General features: G+C 43.4%; 1 protein-coding gene across 1 annotated transcript; it reads right to left on the minus strand.

Moving 5' to 3' along the window:
- Nucleotides 1-369: 369 nt before the first annotated feature.
- On the minus strand, nucleotides 370-19,215 carry LOC130560716 (NACHT, LRR and PYD domains-containing protein 3-like). The gene is given in 8 exon segments (XM_057344709.1): nucleotides 370-1,565; nucleotides 1,643-1,689; nucleotides 1,983-2,156; nucleotides 2,244-2,414; nucleotides 2,556-2,726; nucleotides 14,857-16,657; nucleotides 16,743-17,018; nucleotides 19,138-19,215. Coding segments are annotated over 7 exon segments (3,210 nt in total). The 5' UTR covers nucleotides 17,002-17,018; nucleotides 19,138-19,215; the 3' UTR covers nucleotides 370-978.
- Between the last annotated feature and the right edge of the window lie 1,009 nt (nucleotides 19,216-20,224).

Genomic DNA, 20,224 nt, shown 5'->3' on the forward strand with positions numbered 1-20,224 from the left:
ATATCTCTATGGATAGGCTATATATGTAGAATATATCCATTCATGTTTTGGTATTTGGCTTTTGGTATTTGTATTTATTCATAAATTAGTTTCCACAAACAACCTATTTTTTCACTTTATGTACGTTAATGTTGAGATTAGTAATTAATTGTTTTTTCTTCATTAATTGGTCATAGTTCGCAAGTAGTTGTCAATGATGGCATTTTTCTTTAGTAATTATCAAATACCAAATAAGGAACTACCTTTGTCCTAAATTAGCTATTACTTACTGCTTAGTTAATCTTGCTTCTATATTAGTTAATAGTATTAAGGTAAGTGTTAATGTAGTACTGCCTATTACTTTCTGCATAGTTACTTGTTAACAACGGACAATTATTCTAAAGTGTTACCGAATAAATCAGTGAAGACTGTCCGATGAATCTTTGTTTTATGAAGTAAAACACAGTTTTTAGTTAAGAAAGATTGAGCTTTGTAAGAGTAAGATTACAAAATGCTTTAGCATACATCCGTGCCAGAGAAATGAGATCAAATATGTGCTGTAAGTTTTGTTTCAGACAGCAACTATTTTGATACACAAGAAGGCTTTTCACACTGCAATTAACCCCGGGTTATCTTCATTCTAAACCCCGCTTTAAACCCCAGGTTAGCGCTTATAATTTGGTTGCGGGGTTATCCCAAATTTTACCCAGGGTTATGAGACCCTGCTGCGAAGCAGGGTTAACCCAGCATGAACAGTATGAAACGAAGCGGGGGTGGAATGATACAACCAGACGCTTAGCAACGGACACCCAATCAAAAACTAAACAGCTCTTACCTCATATCACAAGCTGCGCACAGTCGCTTAGTGATGGCTAACCAAACATCAGGTTATGAATACCCAAGGTTATCTCTTAACCCCTGGTAAATTGTAAGCAGTGTGAAACGGATAACCCAGGATTCTGTTTACCCAGGGTTTCGAATAACCCGAGGTTAACCATTTCAAGCACGTAAAGCACTTTTCATTTGTTTCCCAGGCTGTTTCTTAACTGTTCCCATCTTACATAGAGACATTGAGGAACCAAGCTGAAAACCCCCTAATCCAGCATAAAGAGGTTCAGTGAATGTTGTGTAGAATGTGTGTAAGTGTGTGAGTTTGTGTGTGTCAGAGACGCTGTAGAATGACACAGTGCCGGCTGACCAGTCCACATAAACTCCTGCTCTCTTGGAGCTACGTGAAGCAGCGGATATGAACTTAGCATTATTTTTGTGACATGCAATGAATCTGTTATCAGAGCACTGCAGACTCCACGATTTATCATTGTGTCCAAACTCACTGTCAACCCATCCTTTCCTGTTGATGCTTTTATATGCCACTGATATATGAACATCTGATCCGCTCCATTCAGCCTCCCAGTAACAGCGTCCAGTCAGACTCTGTCTACACAACACCTGAGGACGATGATCAAATCTGTCTGGATGATCAGGATACGACTGACGCTCTTCTACAAGTGTGATCTTTTTGTTTTTTTCAGACAGTATGAGGCGAGTGTTTGCTGTGTTTGGATCCAGTGTGAGATCACAGGCATCTGAACACAAGAAGGGACATTTTTAACACAACAAAACAACATGTATGTACTGTATGCGTGTGTGAGTGTAGACGTACACTTGTGTAGTCCTGCTGTAATTCTGAACCTTCCTTCGTGAGCCAAACTACACATTCACACACACACACACACACACACACACACGCACGCACGCACGCACGCACGCACGCACGCACGCACACACACACACAAAACAAACAAACATGATGTCATTTAATGACAAACATTCTGACACACAATTATTTTGTAAACTGCTGTGGATAAAAGTGTCTATTTGAATACACGTGATAACACAATTCACACATTTAAACTCCAGCCGTCTGTTTCTAGCTCTCCCGCTCTCTCACACAGACACATACACACAGGTCAGTATGTCAATATTAGTGTTGTGTGTCATACTTGAGTGTGTTGAGTGTGTAGTTTGGATCATTGAGTCTATCAGAGAGCAGCTGAAGTGCTGAGTGTTGTGGGTGATTGTAGCTCAGATCCAGCTCTCTCAGGTGTGAAGGGTTTGAACTCAGAGCTGAAGCCAAATAACAACAACCTTCATCTGTCACCATACAACCGGATAACCTGCAAACACACACATCAACATGTCAACACACTCTTCACTTTTCTTAGAATAATGCTCTTGTGAAATCAGTGTCTAGAGAGAAACACCTCAGTGTGTGTAGCTGACAGTTGTGAGTCTTGAGAGCATCAGAGATCAGCTTCACTCCTGAATCCTTCAGATCATTGTTACTCAGGTCCAGCTCTCTCAGAGACGTCGATGATTGTAGACATGAAGACAAACTTTCACAACACTCATCAGTCACATTACACCCGGACAATCTAAACACAACCAAACAAAAATGATCCAAAAGTAGTTCTAAGAACACAAGTTCTAGCTGTTCCAGAATTTATAAAGAACATCTAGTGTATGACAGTCACTCTCATTATTATATGAAAGTATTTTCAGTGAAAGTGTCTGACCTCAGTGTGTGTAGTTGACAGTTGTGAGTCTTGAGAGCATCAGAGATCAGCTTCACTCCTGAATCCTTCAGATCATTGTTACTCAGGTCCAGCTCTCTCAGAGACGTTGATGATTGTAGACATGAAGACAAACTTTCACAACACTTGCCAGTCACATTACAGCTCTGTAGACTGTTCAGGAAGAAACAAAGCATATAATAATAATTATAATAATGCATTTTATTTAATGGCGCCTTTCAAAACACCCAAGGTCAACACAAATCACTGCAGAAGACAAAAAACACAACAAACACTCAGCATACACAGATAAAATGCAGTAAAGACACAGTAGAGCATATTATAAAAAAGCCTGAGTAAAAAGATACATCTTAAGACGTGTTTTAAAAGTCCGCAAGCAATCGCTGTTTCGTATATCTAAGGGAATGGAGTTCCATAGGCGGGGGGCAGCACAGCTAAAACATCTCACACCCATGGTAGTGAGTCGAATTCGAGGTACCACAAGAGAAATTTAAGATGAAGATCTGAGAACACGTGAAGGGGTGTAAACTTGAAAAAGTTCTGTAAGATATTGGGGTGCAAGATTTTGGAGTGCCTTGTAAGTAAGTAAGAGAATCTTAAAATCGACTCTACATTTTACTGGAAGCCAGTGCAATTGATGAAGAAATGGAGAAATGTGCACAGTAGAAGGTGTTCTAGAAAGAACACGAGCTGCAGAATTCTGAACCAACTGGAGCTTGTAGAGAAATTTGGAGGGAACACCAGTGAGAAGGACATTACAATAGTCTATACGTGAGGTGACTAGTGCATGAATAAGAACTGCTGTATTGTTGGTTGAGAGCGAAGAACGAAGACGGTGAAAATTACATAGGTGGAAATATGCAGTCCGCATGATATTATTAATTTGAGTTTCAAAGGATAGTGTGCTATCCATGATAACACCCAAGCTTTTAACCTGTGAGGAAGGATGCATAGCATTATAGTCAATGTTCAGAAAAAAATATTAGATTTAGACAAAACAGATCTAGAACCAAACGAGTAGGGCCTCAGTTTTGTCACCATTTAATTTCAAGAAATTAGCTGAAAGCTAATCTTTAATTTCAGCTAGACAACTGGAGAGAAATGAAGGAGGAAAAGAACCAGTGGGTTTAGCAGACAGGTACAGTTGGGTGTGGTCCGTATGACAGTGAAAATGAATACCATGCTTCCTTAAAATGTAACCAAGAGGGAGTATATAAATAATGAACAAAGTGGGCCCAAAACAGAACCCTGGGGAACATCAGTGGTGACTGTAGATGTCCTTGATCTGAAACTTTTTAATTGGATGAGCTGAGTCCGACTGGAAAGATATGACCTAAACCAAGGCAGAGGAGTGCTAGTAATCCCAATAGAGGCTAACCTGTCAAGGAGTGAGAGATAGTATCAAAGACTGCGAGAAGGACAAGTATAGTTAATAACCTAGAGTCAGCTGCCAGCAACAGATCATTGGTAATTGGTAAATGATTATTGGAAACATTGGTAAAAGAGTATTGGAAAGAGCAATATCAGTACTGTGGTGGGGACGAAAAACAGATTGGAATTGTTAAAAAAATATATTATTGGAAAGGTGTTCATGAATTTGAATTGCAATACACTTTTCCAAGATCTTAGAGATAAATGGTAGATTTGAGATTGGACGGAAATTATCAAGGTTGTAAGGATCAGCCCCTGGTTTCTTAAGTATAGGAGTAATAATAGCAGATTTAAGAGATGAGGGTACAGAACCAGAAACAAGTGAAGAGTGGACAATTTTAGTAATCAATGGCGACAGGGCTGGTAAACAAACTTTTACTAAAGAAGTTGGTAGGGGGTCAAGCTGACAGGTCGAAGATTTACATTTACTTATCAAACACATTATCTCTGTAGTAGTTGGTAGTGTAAAGGTAGAGAGAAAAGAGTGATAAAATGACAGGACCCATGGTTGGGAGTACTAATGAGTAATTGCTGGTAAATATTTCTAAGCTTAGACTCAAAAAAGGTCATAAAGCACGTAGATCAGTGGAATACACTTCAGATGGCAAAGAATCCAGGGGTCGCAGAATATCGTTTACCACTGAGAAAAGAAACCTGGAGTTCCCATCGCCAACTCCAATTATGTTAGAATAATATTCATATTTAGTTTTGGACAGTGCTTCCATGTAGGATTGAATATGTTCAGCATACATTTCTTTATGAACAGTAGGCCAGACCTAGCATACAAGCGCTCTAACCTACGGCCTTTAGTTTTAAGTTCACGCAGTTCAGGTGTAAACCAAGGAGCTGAATGTACAATGAAACAATTTGAGTTTTCACATGTGCAAAATTATCTAAAATCATGTTCAGTCCATCATTGTAATATGAAAACAGTTCATCAACAGTAGAGTAATCAGATTTGCTGGAGAAGATGAAAAGTTCATCAGCAAGAGTAGGCGCATCAATGTTCTTTATATTCCGAAATGGGATCCGGCGACACGGGTTTACCTTAAAAACTGCCAGTTGGGCATAGAGCATGATATTTCTAAAAGAGCAAATTTCCTTTCACAGTCTGCGCTGTCTTCTGGCAGGTTTCGCAGCTGTGTTCTTGGGTATGACAGGCTCATCCCCGAGTCCGACAAGCACGACACTTGTATTGCATGTTGGGGGTCCAGTATGCAGTGGCAGGGCTTGTAGATTAAGGTGTTGCAGTCACGGTCGGCTACGTTCTTCAGAATGTAGCCGCAACCCCGTCTGCTTCCCGAGCGAAGACGACTGCCGCTTCGGCGAGGTCGACCGCTTTGGCGAGCGGCAGGGGTGATTGGGGATTCCCACGGATGTCACTACGCCAGTTTCGGCTCGCGGACCATCCGTGCCCCGGCACGCTCACCGGCTTGTCCCCGATGGGTGGCGGTGTACCGTTCCAGGCAGACTCGAAAAAGGGATGGGATGAACTTTCTGTCATAACGTCTGACAGCTACCTCCTGGCATCGGATGCGGAGACCCCTTGGAGCTCCCGCCCCCGGGCGGTCAAGCCCAAAACGAGGCAACGCAGAGATGACGGCCGTGCTTGCCCGGGCGGCCACGAGCGTCGGGTTGTAGTGGCCCTGCCCTCCCCGGAATGCTCGCGGCTGACCTGGAGGTGCATGAGGAGCTCACAAAGACGTGGAATATGCCGTTCGCGGCGCGTTCAAATCTGACGGGCTCAGGAGCTGTTACTTCCCTGGACGGTGGGGCAGCTGACGTCCCCCAGGTGGAATGTGCAGCCACGGTGCACCGCTGACACTGCCACTTGGAGGGGTCGACCAAGGCTCCCTTCCATGGCATGTAAACTCTTTGACACTCTACGATGCTGTGGGTTAACTGCCTCCGCCCTCCATGGGCCCATCAGGGTCATAAACAAAAGCGTTAAGATCTGGTTGATGGTAAGGTCATGGCGGATGCCCTGGGTCGGAAGACGTCCACGATAGTGGTCCAAGGGAGACATCTGCGGCTCAACCTTGCGTAGTTACGCTCAGAAGGCGAGCCTTCTAGATGCGCTCATCTCGGAAGTGGGGCTGTGTGGTGACACTGTGGAGGTTCTCCGTGGTGAAGAAGCAGACTGCTCTGCCGTGACCCGGCCACCTATCGGTCACTGAGGTCCCGAGCACAGCCTGCCCCCCAGCAGCCCCGCCCCCCCGCGGTGGCCCCTCTGGTACTAGGGTCCACCAGGCGACGGCCCGCCAGAGATGGCCCCCGCCCCACGGGAGGGGGCTTCTACCCCATTGGGAACCCGCCTAAAGACAGAGCGGCCCTGACAGGATGAGCCATGGGGATTAAGAGTACAGCGGGAGACCCCCCCGGCCAGGTCATCGCCGACGGGTCAAAGCGGGATGCTGCCTGCCACATCCCCCACCCAAGCCGGGCCCTCTTTAGAGCCGGACGCCCACTCTCTCTCAAAAGAGCTTCTCTCTCTCCAGGCTTCCCCGCAGCACTCTCGATACGACGGTGACATAACTTCTCGCTGCCTTCCGCAATCTCCACGTGACGTTGCGTTGGCCAGCGGTAACACCAAGCAGGTAAGTAAGCAGAGCAGTCAACCTCCCTGGGGTCCCGCCCTGTGTGAGGTGACCGCTCTGTCAGCCACCGAACCATCCTCCCATGGCACAGTGAAGCAGATCGTCCCTCTGGTTCCACTGTCACGGTTCTTGGGCGCTTGGCAAGAGTGTACCAGCCCGTCACGCTGGCTAGAGGGGAAGATCCGTCTCGGTTATGCGATCCAGTTCGCCAGGAGCCCGCAAAAGTTTCGGGGCATTCTCCACACCTCGGTACGAGGGGAGAACACTCCCGTGCTTCAGGCCGAGGTTGCCGCCCTTCTGGCGAAAGGTGCGATCGAACCCGTCCCTCTAACCGAGATGTCTTCCGGGTTTTACAGCCCGGACTTCATAGTGCCTAAAAAAAAGGGGGGGGGCCCATTCTGGATCTGCGCCTCCTGAACAAGCACCTACACAAGCTGCCGTTCAGGATGCTGATACAGAAGCGCATCTTGGGCTCAGTTCGTCACCAAGATTGGTTCGTGGCAATCGACCTGTAGGACGCGTACTTTTATGTACCTCCCTCTGCACCGACCGTTCCTGCGGTTCGTGTTCGAGGGAAGAGCGTATCAGTACAAGGTCCTGCCCTTCGGTCTGGCCCTGTCTCCACGGGTTTTCAAACTCGTAGAGGCTGCCATAGCTCCCTTCAGAGAGCAAGGCATGCAGATACTCAACTATCTCGAAGACTGGCTTATCTTGGCGCACTCGCAAGATGTGTTGTGTAAGCACAGGGACCTCATGCTTCGGCACCTAGACCGTCTGGGCCTACGGGGGTCAACTGGGAAGCAAGGGAGCAAGCTCTCCCCAGCGCAGAACTCCTCTTATCTAGGCATGGAACTAGATACTGTCCGTATGTCAGCACATCTCACCAACGAGCGTGCGCAGTCGGTGCTGAACTGTCTGAAATTGATCAGACAGACTCCAACGGTTCCGCTGAAACATTTTCAGAGGCTCCTGGGGCACATGGCATCCTCGACAGGGGAATCCCTCTCGGGTTGATGCACATGCGGCCGCTTCAACACTGGCTTCAGAGTCGGGTTCCCTGGATGGCGTGGCACACCGGCACTAGGCGAATTACGGTAACGCCTCAGTGTCTGCGCACCCTCAACCCCTGGTCAGATCTGGCCTTTCTCCGAGCGGGGGTCCCACTTGGGCAGGTTCGAGGCGCGTCGTGGTGACGACGAGGTGGTGAATCCACCTCGACCGCGCTCCGTACCCTCTTGGGGCCTTAATGTGGTCTTACAGGGCCTTGGTACGGCCTTCGAGCCCCTCAGAGATGCCAGTCTTCCTCATCTGATGATGAAGACGGCACTCTTGATGGTGCTCGCTTCTATCAAGAGGGTGGGGGACCTCCAGGCATTTTTCGTGTCCCTTGGGTGCCTAGAATTCGGGCCCAGTAGCTCTCAGGTTATCCTGAGACCCCGGCCCGGTTACGTGCCCAAGATTCCCACCACTCCCTTCCAGGACCAGGTGGTGAACCTGCAGGCGCTCCCCTCGGGGGAGGAAGACCCAACCTCCAATGAGTTGTGTCCAGTACGCCCACTGCACCTCGACTTGGACCGCACGCAGAGCTTTAGAAGCTCTGAGCAGCTCTTTGTTTTTTATGGGGGACAGCACCAGGGGAGGGCTGTCTCCAACCAGAGATTGGCGCACTGGATTGTGGATGCCATCACTTGGCATACCAGTCCCAAGTCGCCCATGCCCGCTTGCAGTGAGAGCCCACTCCACTGGGAGTATGGCCTCCTCGTGGGCACTGGCTCAGCCCAGTACCTTCGCGAGGTTTTACAACCTCCGAGTGGAACCAGTGTCAGCCCATGTCTTACACGCTACCGGTGTATAAGACAGGCATCTGGTTTGGGTATACGCCTGCGAAAGCACCTTCTCCCCTCTCCAGATGAGTCTAGCGCGCTATCTAGCCTCCCTGCTTCCCCCCTGTGGGTGAAGTACAGGCATTCCATCCATCACTAAGCATTTTTGGCATTATGGTAAACAGACCGGGCGGAGCGCTCTGTTGGAACCAAGTCCAGTACTGGTAGAGTCGCCCCTGCTCAGGTGGACCCCTATACTAGGACTATTGCCCCATACGTAGTGACTCCCCTGCAGGGTCGTCCCATATGTTGAATTCCTCACTCCTGGTTCCCCTGTTGGTGAATCTGTGACCTCCCCTCCGGTGGTTATCCCACCTGGGTTCTGTCCCCCCTACTCGGGCTGGCGCATTTTTCTCACATGTTGTTCTCCCCACTGGTGAGACCATGTTGGTGTCTCCACATGTAACCTCCCCTAGTGGTAAAATGTGGTCTCCGTAACACACTCTTCAAGAGGAGAGCAGTGTTTCCCCAGTGTTACAGCTCCGCCTGAGATGACCATCAGTACAGGCTTCTCAGTATGACTACTACTGATCCCACTGGAAGATTATGTCTCGCAGTAGCACTCACTTGTGACTTGCTAGTCTAGTCAGTGTCGCTCCGCTTGAGGTCATGATACGGCTCAGCGCCGTGGCATGTAAAGATAGGTCCCCAGTCTGTCTCTCAACACAATGTCGAGAGACCGACTGAAGGGGAACGTCTCGGTTACGACTGTAACCTTCGTTCCCTGATGGAGGGAGCGAGACGTTGTGTCTTCATGCCACAATGCTTCGCCGACCCGCTGCAGCGACCGGGAGATGTCTCTCAGGTTCCTCAGCCCAAAGGGTGAATGAATGACCGCCGCCACCTCCCTTTTATACCCGTATGAACGGGGCGGGGACTGGCGTGCGTGTGCCATTCGCCAAAGCCCATTGGCGTTTTAAATTCCTCTCGGAGATGATAGGTTCTCAAGATCAAACCCCAGTCTGTCTCTCAACACAACATCTCGTTCCCTCCATCAGGGAACGGAGGTTACAGTCATAACTGAGACGTTTTATTACAAGAGACACACTGATGCCTGTAATCAAGCAGACTGGATAAAAGAATGGAAAGGCAGTAAAAGTCTGAGTGCTGGTGTTGCGTTTTTTTTTTTCAAAACATGTTAAAGATAATCCAAATTTCTTCAAATAATACCTGGAAGACTTTTGTGAGCAGATATAACAATAGGCAATAATATTTTTTCTTTTTTAATATTTATGCTCCTACTTTAGGAAGTGAGTGTGGTGACTTTCTGAGGAATTGTTGAAGGTCTCTGAGGACAAGATTGTTGTGATAGGTGGTGATTTTAATTGCTCTGTAGACTATAAACTTGATAGGAACCACAAGGAACCTCATTTCAGTTCTACAGATGTTTTTAGATTTTTAATTAACGGACATTATCTGGTAGATCTGTGGAGGGATGCTTATCCTCATGTTAAACAGTATAGTTGGTTGAAAGTTAATTCAACAAAGTTTCTGCTGCAAGACTGGATCGCTTTTACACTGAGGAATATAATAAAGGGAGATTTTCTGGAAGCTGTATCGCACCTACATCTATATCAGATCATCATTATATTTCTATGTCTGTGTCTATTTTGTCACCTAAAGCAGCAGGTATACTTGACTTTCCGTGTCCGTGTCCGTCTCCGTCTCGCGCACAAACGCGTCCGAGTTCGACACATGCGCAGTATAAATGAGTATGTGTGCTCTACCATCAGAGGGCAACGTTGAGTTGTGTCATTCACAGACCCACTGCAATTGCAAACAATCCAAGCAAACAGCGAGACAACAAGAACAACAACCAAACAGTATGGAGAAGGATATGCTTCTTAGCTTACTGTTCTTGGTTTCAGCATGTTGGTTTTGTACGCTCTTCTTCGAAGATGAACATGATAGAGCAAGAAATTCTTTAGCAAAGCTTCAATGAGAGACGTAGATTATCATCAACTGACATCATTAAGAATAACAAAAGCCTTTTGAAGGATTTAGTGGAGGAGCAAAAGGAAACGTCTTGGTTACGGCTGTAACCTCTGTTCCCTGATGGAGGGAACGAGTCGTTGTGTCGAGACAGAATGGGTTTTGAACTTGAGAACCTATCATCTTTGATCATAAATTTAAAAGGCCTATGAACTTGGCGAATGGCTCGTTTAACAAAGAGAGTGCGTGTAGGTTCCCTACCCTCTTCTGGAGGCAAGCGCCACCAGGAGAGCCATCTCCATCGAGAGATGAGGTAGACGTAAGGGCTGGATTAACCTTCATAGGCCCTGGAGGACCACAGAAGTCCGAAGGGGTGTGAAGCATGGTGAAAATCCATCTCACACCTAAGACTGTCTCGCCAAAAAAAAGGGAAAACAGAAAATAATAATATCTGGAGCTGACTTGAATATTGCATTAATTTTGTGATTGGCTGTTATGTGGTGTGGGGGCAGGGTGGACGCAGAGTCGCTGAGAGAGAGAGAGTTGGGCCAACTCCGTCCACTGCAATGGAACAGTTTTTTCACAGCAGCGTCAGTTCACAGGTCCTCTCTCTCAAAGGCTCTGGGTGGAGGCAGGGTGGGCAATGCTTCTGATAGGGCAGGCAAATCCCACCCTGGCCCCCCCTTGGAGCAGGGCCTGCAGCACTTCATCATGAATGACACATTTCTGTGCGCTATAATATCATCATGATCGTTTTGTATGCCGCCGTCATAGGTGTGAAGTGCTTTCAATTTGGTGTAGGTAACGTGAACAACTAGTTAGTGTGTGACGAGGGGCTTTGCTGGATTAAAACTTCAAATTCGGTTGAGTTTGTAAAAATCTGTTCAGAGTAATCATCAGAATATCTCTTCTCCTGTCTCTGAAAATGTCTGGATTTTGAAATTATTTTGCAGACATACATTAAAAGAGGCATTTATTCAAATAGGCGATTGCAGCCTATTGTAATAAACTTAACCGGAACAATCGATACACTGTTTCAACGAGCACTTCCGGTTTTCAATTCCTCCCTGAGAAAGGTCCATAAAGCAGCCTGCCGCCATTTTCATAATAAGTGTTTAAAGGAGGACTATAAAGCAATCTCGAATTCCTGTACAGATTACATAATTACTCCGATTTTTTAGGGGGGGCTAAACTAGAACTTTAGGGTGGCTAAAGCCCACCTAAAATGGGCCTAGCGACGCCACTGAGTACCATGGAAGATCGGTCTCATAGATTAGGACATGTACTTACTCCAATGGCTTTTATGTATGGTCCTAAATACCAAGCTAGCAAGAAAGAGTATCTTGTTTTATAGAATTTTTTATATGGTCAAGCAAAACTCGCAATATGGTTGTCAAGAAAGAGAAAATTGAATGTTGAAGGAACAAGTGATGTTGTTATGGTATTAACTGGATTAATTAGATCTTGTGTCAAAATTGAGTTTGCATGCTGTAAATTGACTAAAGATTTAGAGATGTTGAATTTTAAGTGGGGGATTATAATTGTATTTGTGAGGTTACTTATGATGGCTAATTTGTGTGTTTGAATGTGTTTTTAACATGTGAAGATTTGTGTGTTTTTTTAAAAGAAAAAATATTTGTTTCTTGTTAGTTTTCTGTTAATATTTCTTTCTTGTTAATTAAAACAATTAAAACGCCACTTTCTCTCTCTCTCTCTCTCTCTCTCTCTCTCTTTCGTGGTGCATGCTGGGGGTTTGTGGGTGAGAGTGGCATTGGGCGAGAGTGAAGCTGTGAAAGTTTACGGATTCTTTTTTTCCCTGTTTTTCAGCATGGTTTCGTATTAATTTAATCTTGTGAGGATTCGAGTTGTATAAGAGAATGGCGTCTCATGTTGACGCAACGGCTTCAGGTGCTGGAGGATGGAGTAATGGTGGAGGATGTTTTGGTCACAGTAGGAGAGCAAGTAGGCCATGAGAATTTTCCCCTGCTTCTAGTATGATTATAGTGTTATTTTTTTCCAAACTCGTTAATAAAGTGATTGAAACTGGTCTTATCATTAAAGATGAACTGGTGCAAGTTACTGCGCTTCATAAAATGTCCAGTAAAGTTGTGATTTCAAATGTGCCGCCATTTATTTCTAATGATGTCCTCCATGTATGTACACTTAACTGCTAAACAGGATAAGAACTCGCCAACATGTCAATTGGATGCCGATGAACATCTAGGTCTGTTCAATGCTACCAGTTCTAATATTTTAAACTCTGTTGCACCACTAAAGGTGAAAAAACATAAGCACAATTCAATACCTTGGCAAAATGACTTTACTCGTTCTCTCAGACAGACCTGTAGAAGGGCTGAACGTAAATGGAAAAAAGATAAATTACAAGTGTCATATGAAATTTTGCGTGACTCTCTTTCTGCCTATCAACGAGCTGCTATGGCTGCAAAGTGTACTTATCTATCGGAGCTCATTTTAAGAAACTTGTACTGTATACTTGAATACTCTGACTAAGGCTACTGCATGTCTAGTGTCCTCAGGATATATTTCCTCCACGTTTCCTCTGACAAATTATTGAGACTGTGGGCCCTGACCTGTTGGCTGTTATTAACAAATGTTTTTATACTGGCACTGTACCTGGTGACTTTAAACTTGCCACGGTGTGGTCCCATCTTAAAAAGTGTGGATCCCACACTACTGGCTAACTTTCGTCCCATTTCAAACTTGTGGTTTTGAATCAACTACAGGACTATCAATTCAATCACTGAAAAATATCAGTCTGGCTATAAACCCTGTCACAGTACTGAGTCAGCTCTGTTAAGAGTTTTGAATAACATCATGCTAGCTACTGACTCTGGGCAGTCTATGGCTCTGGATCTGTTAGACCTCAGCTCTGCCTTTGACTTAGTTGATCATAATACACTTATATCACGTCTCAAAACATGTGTTGGCCTTCGGGGCACAGTGTTGCAGTGGTTTCGTTCATATCTTACTAATAGGAGGTATGTTGTTAGTATTGGAATCCAATCCTCATCTGAAATATATTTAAAGTCTGGTGTCCCCCAGGCCACGATTCTTGGTCCGATACTGTTTTCCCTTTATATGCTTCCCGTAGGATCGATTTTTAATAAGTATGGGGTTTCCTTTCATCTTTATCCAGATGACACACTAATTTATATCCCTTTGAAGCGTGATAACAAACAGGCTTTAAAGCCTAATTTAGATTGTCTGGGCGAACTAAGTTTGGCTTGCAAGTAATTTCCTAAGCCTTTATGAGAGTAAAACTGAGTTTATGTTGTTTGGCTCAAATGATCATTGTGAACATGATTTTGAATCTGAAACTTTTACTCCATACAGCACTACATGTACAAGAAATCTAGGTGTTTGGTTTGACAACAATCTTAAATTTGATATGCAGATAAGTCGTGTTTTTATCATCTTCGTCTTGCTACCCCTTTATTACCCAAACTAATATTTTGTTCCCTTATACCTACACGTAGGTACACTATAGTTACCAAAACTTAAACCGTAAATTCAGTTTACTTATGCAGTTCTTTGCGGGTCGTAATCTAAAACGTTACCAAGTCTTCTTACTAGCATTTCAATTGGTTGCTTGAAGATGTAAACTTCTGTAAACATTTTAAAACTTTCTGGCAACAATGGAAAATGTGTAAAGGCTCTTTTGAAAGTTTGAAACAATGGTGGGAAGTCGGGAGAACATTAAAACACGTCTAATTCCACAAACAAGTTAAGAGAAACTATTCGGTCTATTGAAAAGCATATATCTTCTATAGATAAGAATGAATTAATCGATATGAGCCAGATTTGCTATAGTTTGATCCGTTTTATTTCTGCACACGTGCTTCAGACGAGATCATGCCTTAGGCGTTGCCATGGCGACAAAGCGGGAGTTCCCTCGAAAGGCAACTGATACTTCCTACTGACACACTACAGCAAAAGATATTAATAACAGAGTAAAAAACATTTTGGGGGAGTAAACATATGAACGTTTTGCACAGTACTGCATATACAATAATAGATGGACATAATGCACAATTTGATGTTTGTGATCTAGCCCAAAGAAGACCTATGGGCTTTCGGCTACAATGCATTGCAAACAGTCAATGGGTTGGCAAAACCAATCCAATGGCCATTCAAAACTAGCTGGAAACCGAAGTAGAAGCTAATTTAATCACCCTAACGCAGCACTGGCATTTCTGTACAACATTCTCGGACCCGATAATTAAATATAATTTGTATAGCCTACAAATTATTAAAAATAGTTTAGAAGAAAACATTGAGGAGGATGTGAAATAGCATTTTTGGTAACTGTTTTTTAATAAAACAGTAATCAAACGTTGCCTTTTAGCGGATTATGCAAAATTAATCAAAATAATTATTTTATGGCATTACTAATATGAATGAATGAAAGTTCAATCTTACAGAGCTCTTCTGGTGTTTCTGATCACTGGCAGAAGTCGAATCAGAGCTTCATCAGATCCTCTGTATTTCTGCAGCTCAAACATCTCTTGAGTCTCTTCAGACATCAGCAGCACAAACACCAGAGCAGACCACTGAACAGAAGAGAGATCTTGTGATGAAAGATCTCCTGAATTCAGATACGCCTGGATTTCTGTTATCAGTGAATCATCATTCAGATCATTCAGACAGTAGAAGAGATTGATGCTCTTCTCTGAAGATTATACATTATTAATAATCATTTTGATATATTCAGCAGTCTGTCTCATGTCTTCTGATGTGATCTTCAGTGAGGGCAGAAGATCTTTCAGCTCATTCTGATTTGACTCCAGTGAGAGACCCATGAGGAACCGCAGGAGAAGATCCAGCTGTCCATTCTTGCTTCGAAGGGCATTTTTAATTCCAGTCCTATGAAGGTCAAACAGTGAATTTTTGAAATTCCATATGAGTTTTTCTGCCAGAGTGAGAGGAAATACGTTAGTTTTTTTGACTTTGTAAATGAAAAGCACATAGAGAGCAGCGAGGAATTCCTGCACACTGAGATGTACAAAACTGTAGACCTTTCTCCCAGAAACAGGCTTTTCTGTGTGAAAAATCTGAGTGCATAACCCAGAGAAAACCAAACCTTCACGGACATCCAGCCCAGATTCCTTAAGATCTTCTTTGTAGAAAATCAGATTTCCCTTCAGAAGTTGTATGAAGGCCAGCTTCCCGAGTTTAAGAACAACATCTTCAAAAGACTTGGGAAGATCATCACTGTATTTCTTTGTCATCTGTTCCTTCTGTGAAAGTAAGAAGTAGACGTACATCCCTGTGAGGGTTGTGGGAATTTTGTCAAGAGTCTCTCGAGCTAGCAGAGGCTGAAGAACGCTGAGAGAGATCCAGCAGAAGACGGGAATGTGACACATGATGTACAGACTTCTGGATCTCTTGATGTGTGAGATGATTCTCTCTGACACATCTGCACTGCTGTTTTTAGTGAAGTATTTCTTCTTCTGTTCATCGTTGAATCCTCGTACCTCTGTCACCTGGTGAATGTGGCGTCGAGGTATCAGATGGGCTGCTGCCGGTCTGGAGGTGATCCAGATGAGAGCGGAGGGAAGCAGATTTTTCTGGATCAGGTTCATAACTATGACGTCAACTCTTGTTTTCTCATGAACATCTGTCAATCTCTCGCTCTTCTTAAAGGTCAAAGGGAAGCGACACTCGTCCAGACCATCAAAGATGAACATCACCTTACCTTCTTCTTCAGGCAGAGATGAAAGTTGTTTAGCACAACTAAAGTATTCATGAATCAGTTCCATTAAACTGCAGTCCTCTTGAATCAGATTCAGCTGACGGAAGGGAAAAGGAAAAATAAAGATGACTTCCTGATTTTCTTTACCTTCAGCCCAGTCAAGGATGAATTTATTGACAGAGACAGTTTTGCCCACACCAGCGATGCCCATCGTCAGCACTTTTCTGTTTCGTCGACCCGTATCACACTGGACTTTAAATATGTCGTTGCACTTCATCTGTGTCTCCTCAGCAACAGTTTTGTTTAGATTTAATTCAATATTTCTCATTTCATGTTCACTCATTGCTCCACCGGTCTCATTCTCCACTATGTAGAGATCAGTATAAATATCGTTCAGGTATTTCAGATGGCTGGACTCTGAATTACCGTCTAATATCCTCTCATATTCCTGTTTCAAGAGGTTCTTCAGTCTGTTGCTGAATTCGCTGTAATCACGCTCGACAGCTTTACTCTCAACTTTAGCTGCACCTTTGAGGAGAAAAACAAACTAAATTCCCCACTTGAGAATTTTCCAACATTTGAATTACCCACAAGATAATACTTTTTGTTTTACCTTCTTTGTGTTTGTTCTCTAGCAGTTCAGCCAGATGGTTCTGGTTCATTTTCCTCAGGATGTTAAGCGTGACCTTCACAGCTTCTTCTGGTCCATGATACTCCACTATCTTATCTACTGTATCCAAGACATCTGCATTCTCCAGTTCAGAAGCTGAAATACCATAATGACTCTTCAGTTCCCACCGAAACTCTTTGAGTTGGTCTTTTATCAGCTCATTCAGTGAGTCTTTTAGCAGCTCTGAAACAGACGCCATCATCCAGTGCTGATCCACCTCTGCAGGACAAGAAAAACATTTCAGACAGTTTCTGAAGCTCAGATGATGTCTGCATTTTAAAATGATGCTAAGATCAGAATTGACTAAACTTAGTGTCATTTCACAGCTGTACAATGAAATATACAGTACATTAGCAAACATATAGATAAGGCACTTTTGATGCAACGTTTAAAGTCACTTAAATCCTCTTATCCACTCTGATGCTCGAATTTAGCTTCAGCAAGTCATCTTCATCACGTCTAGATTCCTAAATGCATTGAGTTGCTGCCATGTGATAGGATTAGCAATTTGTGTTAAAGGGACAGTTCACACAAAAAATGAAAATTCTGTCAGCATTTACTCAACCCCAGCTTTATAAATTTCTTTGTTCTGTTGAACACAAAATTTGATATTTTGAAGAATTTCAGAAAACAAACAGTTCTGGGGCTCCTCTGACTACCATTTAATTTTTCCTACTATGGTAGTGGATACACGTTACAATATATAAAATGTGCACGACAAGGAGTATCCTCGCCACCGCAGTGGAGTCCAGGGGGAACTCTGGAGCAGCAGGCTCGGGGAACCCTGCAGCAGCGGGCTCTGGGAACCCTGGAGCAGCGGGCTCGGCTGAACTCTGGAGCAGCGGGCTCGGTGTCCATGGGCAAACTCACGGTGCAGCAGAATCGCCAGGAGGAGCTCGGGAGCAGGGTTGCCGGCGGGCTCTGGCAGGCAGAGGAAAGGGAAGTTCTGGTCCTTTTGGCCTTCCACACATGATTCCATGCGCTGTGGAGGTTCTGGACTGAAGAGCTGGGTAAAAGAGGATTCTGACGTGGGCTCAGGGTGAGCTGGAAAAGGAATGAACAACGGCCTGCAGGATGGGACAGGATAGATTTGATCAATTTTGTCCAAATTGATAAAATCCATCAGGGACATGGAGCAGGTACTAGGAGACAAGAAACTGAATAAATCGGCAGCCATCCAAAAGCACGCGTTGAGTGTACTATCACTCCAGCTCACCTGAGGAACAAGGTCCAGAAATTCTTCAATGTACCTCTCCAGAGGACAGACGTCTTGGCAGAGATGGACCTCTGGAGAGGTCTTATTGTTGTATTCCATTTTAAGGTCTGGTATTCTGTCACATGTTGGCATAGTATATGAGAGCACAACAAGGAGTGTAGTCCAAAAGGTAATTTAATAATCCAAAGTAACATGAACACAAAGCACACACTAAACATAAACAATACCAGACAATGAACAAAGGAACAGATTGAGAATTTATAGTCCATGTGTGATGAGGCTGATGATGGGCAGGTGTGTGGAATACAGACACGAAACAGGTGCGGGAGCGTGGAGGAGCATGGGTAATGAAGTCCGAGGGGGAAACACGGGCAGAGAAAAAGGGAATCATGACAAATGTGGTCAAATTTTTTTGTACTTTGTATTTTTGCAAACGGAATAAATCTGATTGGCTAATCACATAGTTCAATGAATTACAGTAATCCAGACTTGATGTAACAAAGGCATGGATTCATTTTTCAAAGTTTTTGTCAGTCAGAAAAGGTTTTACCTTTTTACCTTAGCTAAAAGTCGAAGCTGAGCAAGATTTGATCACTGTATTTGTTTATCAAATTTAAACCATCATCTAAAAAAAAACCCAGGTTTTAACCCAAGGCTTCACAGAGAAGGACAGCTCACCCAGGGTTATTTTAGGTGTACAAAAAGAGTCTGATTGCCTGAACACAATTATTAAAGTTTTACTCTCATTTAATTTAAGAAAATGTAAAGACAGACAGGCTTTCACATCAGACAGACAGGTCATAAGTGTTTCCTTTCCACCACAGGTTTGTAGGTAGGTACATTTGAGTGTTGTCTACATAGCAATGTAACGAAATACCATACTTCCTTAAAATAGGAAGCATATATATTGCAAGAAAGGATAAGAGCTAAAATGGATCCCTGAAGAATACCTCAAGAAAGAGCTGCTTTAGATGAAAATTCCCCAATAAACCTTCTATTGGCAAAATACGATTTCAAACCTTCAAGAGCATGTCCTTTTACAGTGAAATGTACAATTAAAAAACATTTTTTTTTGCAGTTTATAAGATCTTTGTACAACTGTAATAAAATATCTTGAAATACCGTATTCTGTAACCAACTGATGAAACTGTTTTGTTTAAAGGAGAGAAGATTGTAGTTAGAGTCTGGCTCTGAGAGTGCACAGTATTACAGAGAAATCTTATCTTATCCTGCAAGTCAGCAGTCACTCAGTAACTCACGCCCCCCAAAAAAGGAAGGAAATGAAGCAGACTGTTATGCAAACCATCAGTTGTGCAAATCGGAACTTAACATAAAAATGTTTCTGTTCTGTGTTTCATAACAAAGATGATTAAAAATGAAAAACAGATTTGCATTACTCAAATCAGTCAAGACTGTTGGATGGTTTGGTAGAACACGACTGAGATTTATAAGTTAAGATCATAAGATGTTATATACTGTATCCCCTGCTGGGATTACACTGAACACAACAACACCTACAGTATGTGGTGCACAATGTCTCATTTCTAGTGTGAACAGATGTGTGACACTTTTTATTTAAGTAACATGAAACATACATGTATGTACAAATGTAAATATTAAGAGGTACACAGTATTTTTGAAAAGAAAAACTGGTAACACTATAATACTGTTTCATACTTAATAGGTAGTTATGCAGGAACTAATGCAGAACACGTGGTTAGTGCTGCACGAACACTGCAGTCATTACTGATAACTAATAAGGAAGAAAGATTAACTAATCAGTAGGTAACAGCATACTGATATTTGAAATCTTGGTAACACTTTAGTATAGGGACCAATTCTCACTACTAACTAGTTGCTTATTAGATGCCTATTTTTAGCATATTGGCTGTTTATTAGTACTTATAAAGCACATATTCAACATGACCATACTTCCCTAATCCTACCAAATACCAAAACCTAACAACTACCTTACTAACTATTAATAAGCGACAAATTAGTAGTTTACTGAGGCAAAAGTCATAGTTAATGGTTTATTAATACAGAGAATTGGACCTTAAGATAAAGTGTGACCGAAATCTTTGATACTCACCTCATTTGCTTGAAATCTAAATAAATTAAATAAAAGCACTTTTTATCATCTCAAGAAAAATCAGTCCCAACGAAAGGGAGAGAGATCTTGAACACTGAATTTTCACCACAATATAAG

Source organism: Triplophysa rosa, linkage group LG10 (genome assembly GCF_024868665.1).
Source record: "Triplophysa rosa linkage group LG10, Trosa_1v2, whole genome shotgun sequence".
Taxonomy (NCBI): domain Eukaryota; kingdom Metazoa; phylum Chordata; class Actinopteri; order Cypriniformes; family Nemacheilidae; genus Triplophysa; species Triplophysa rosa.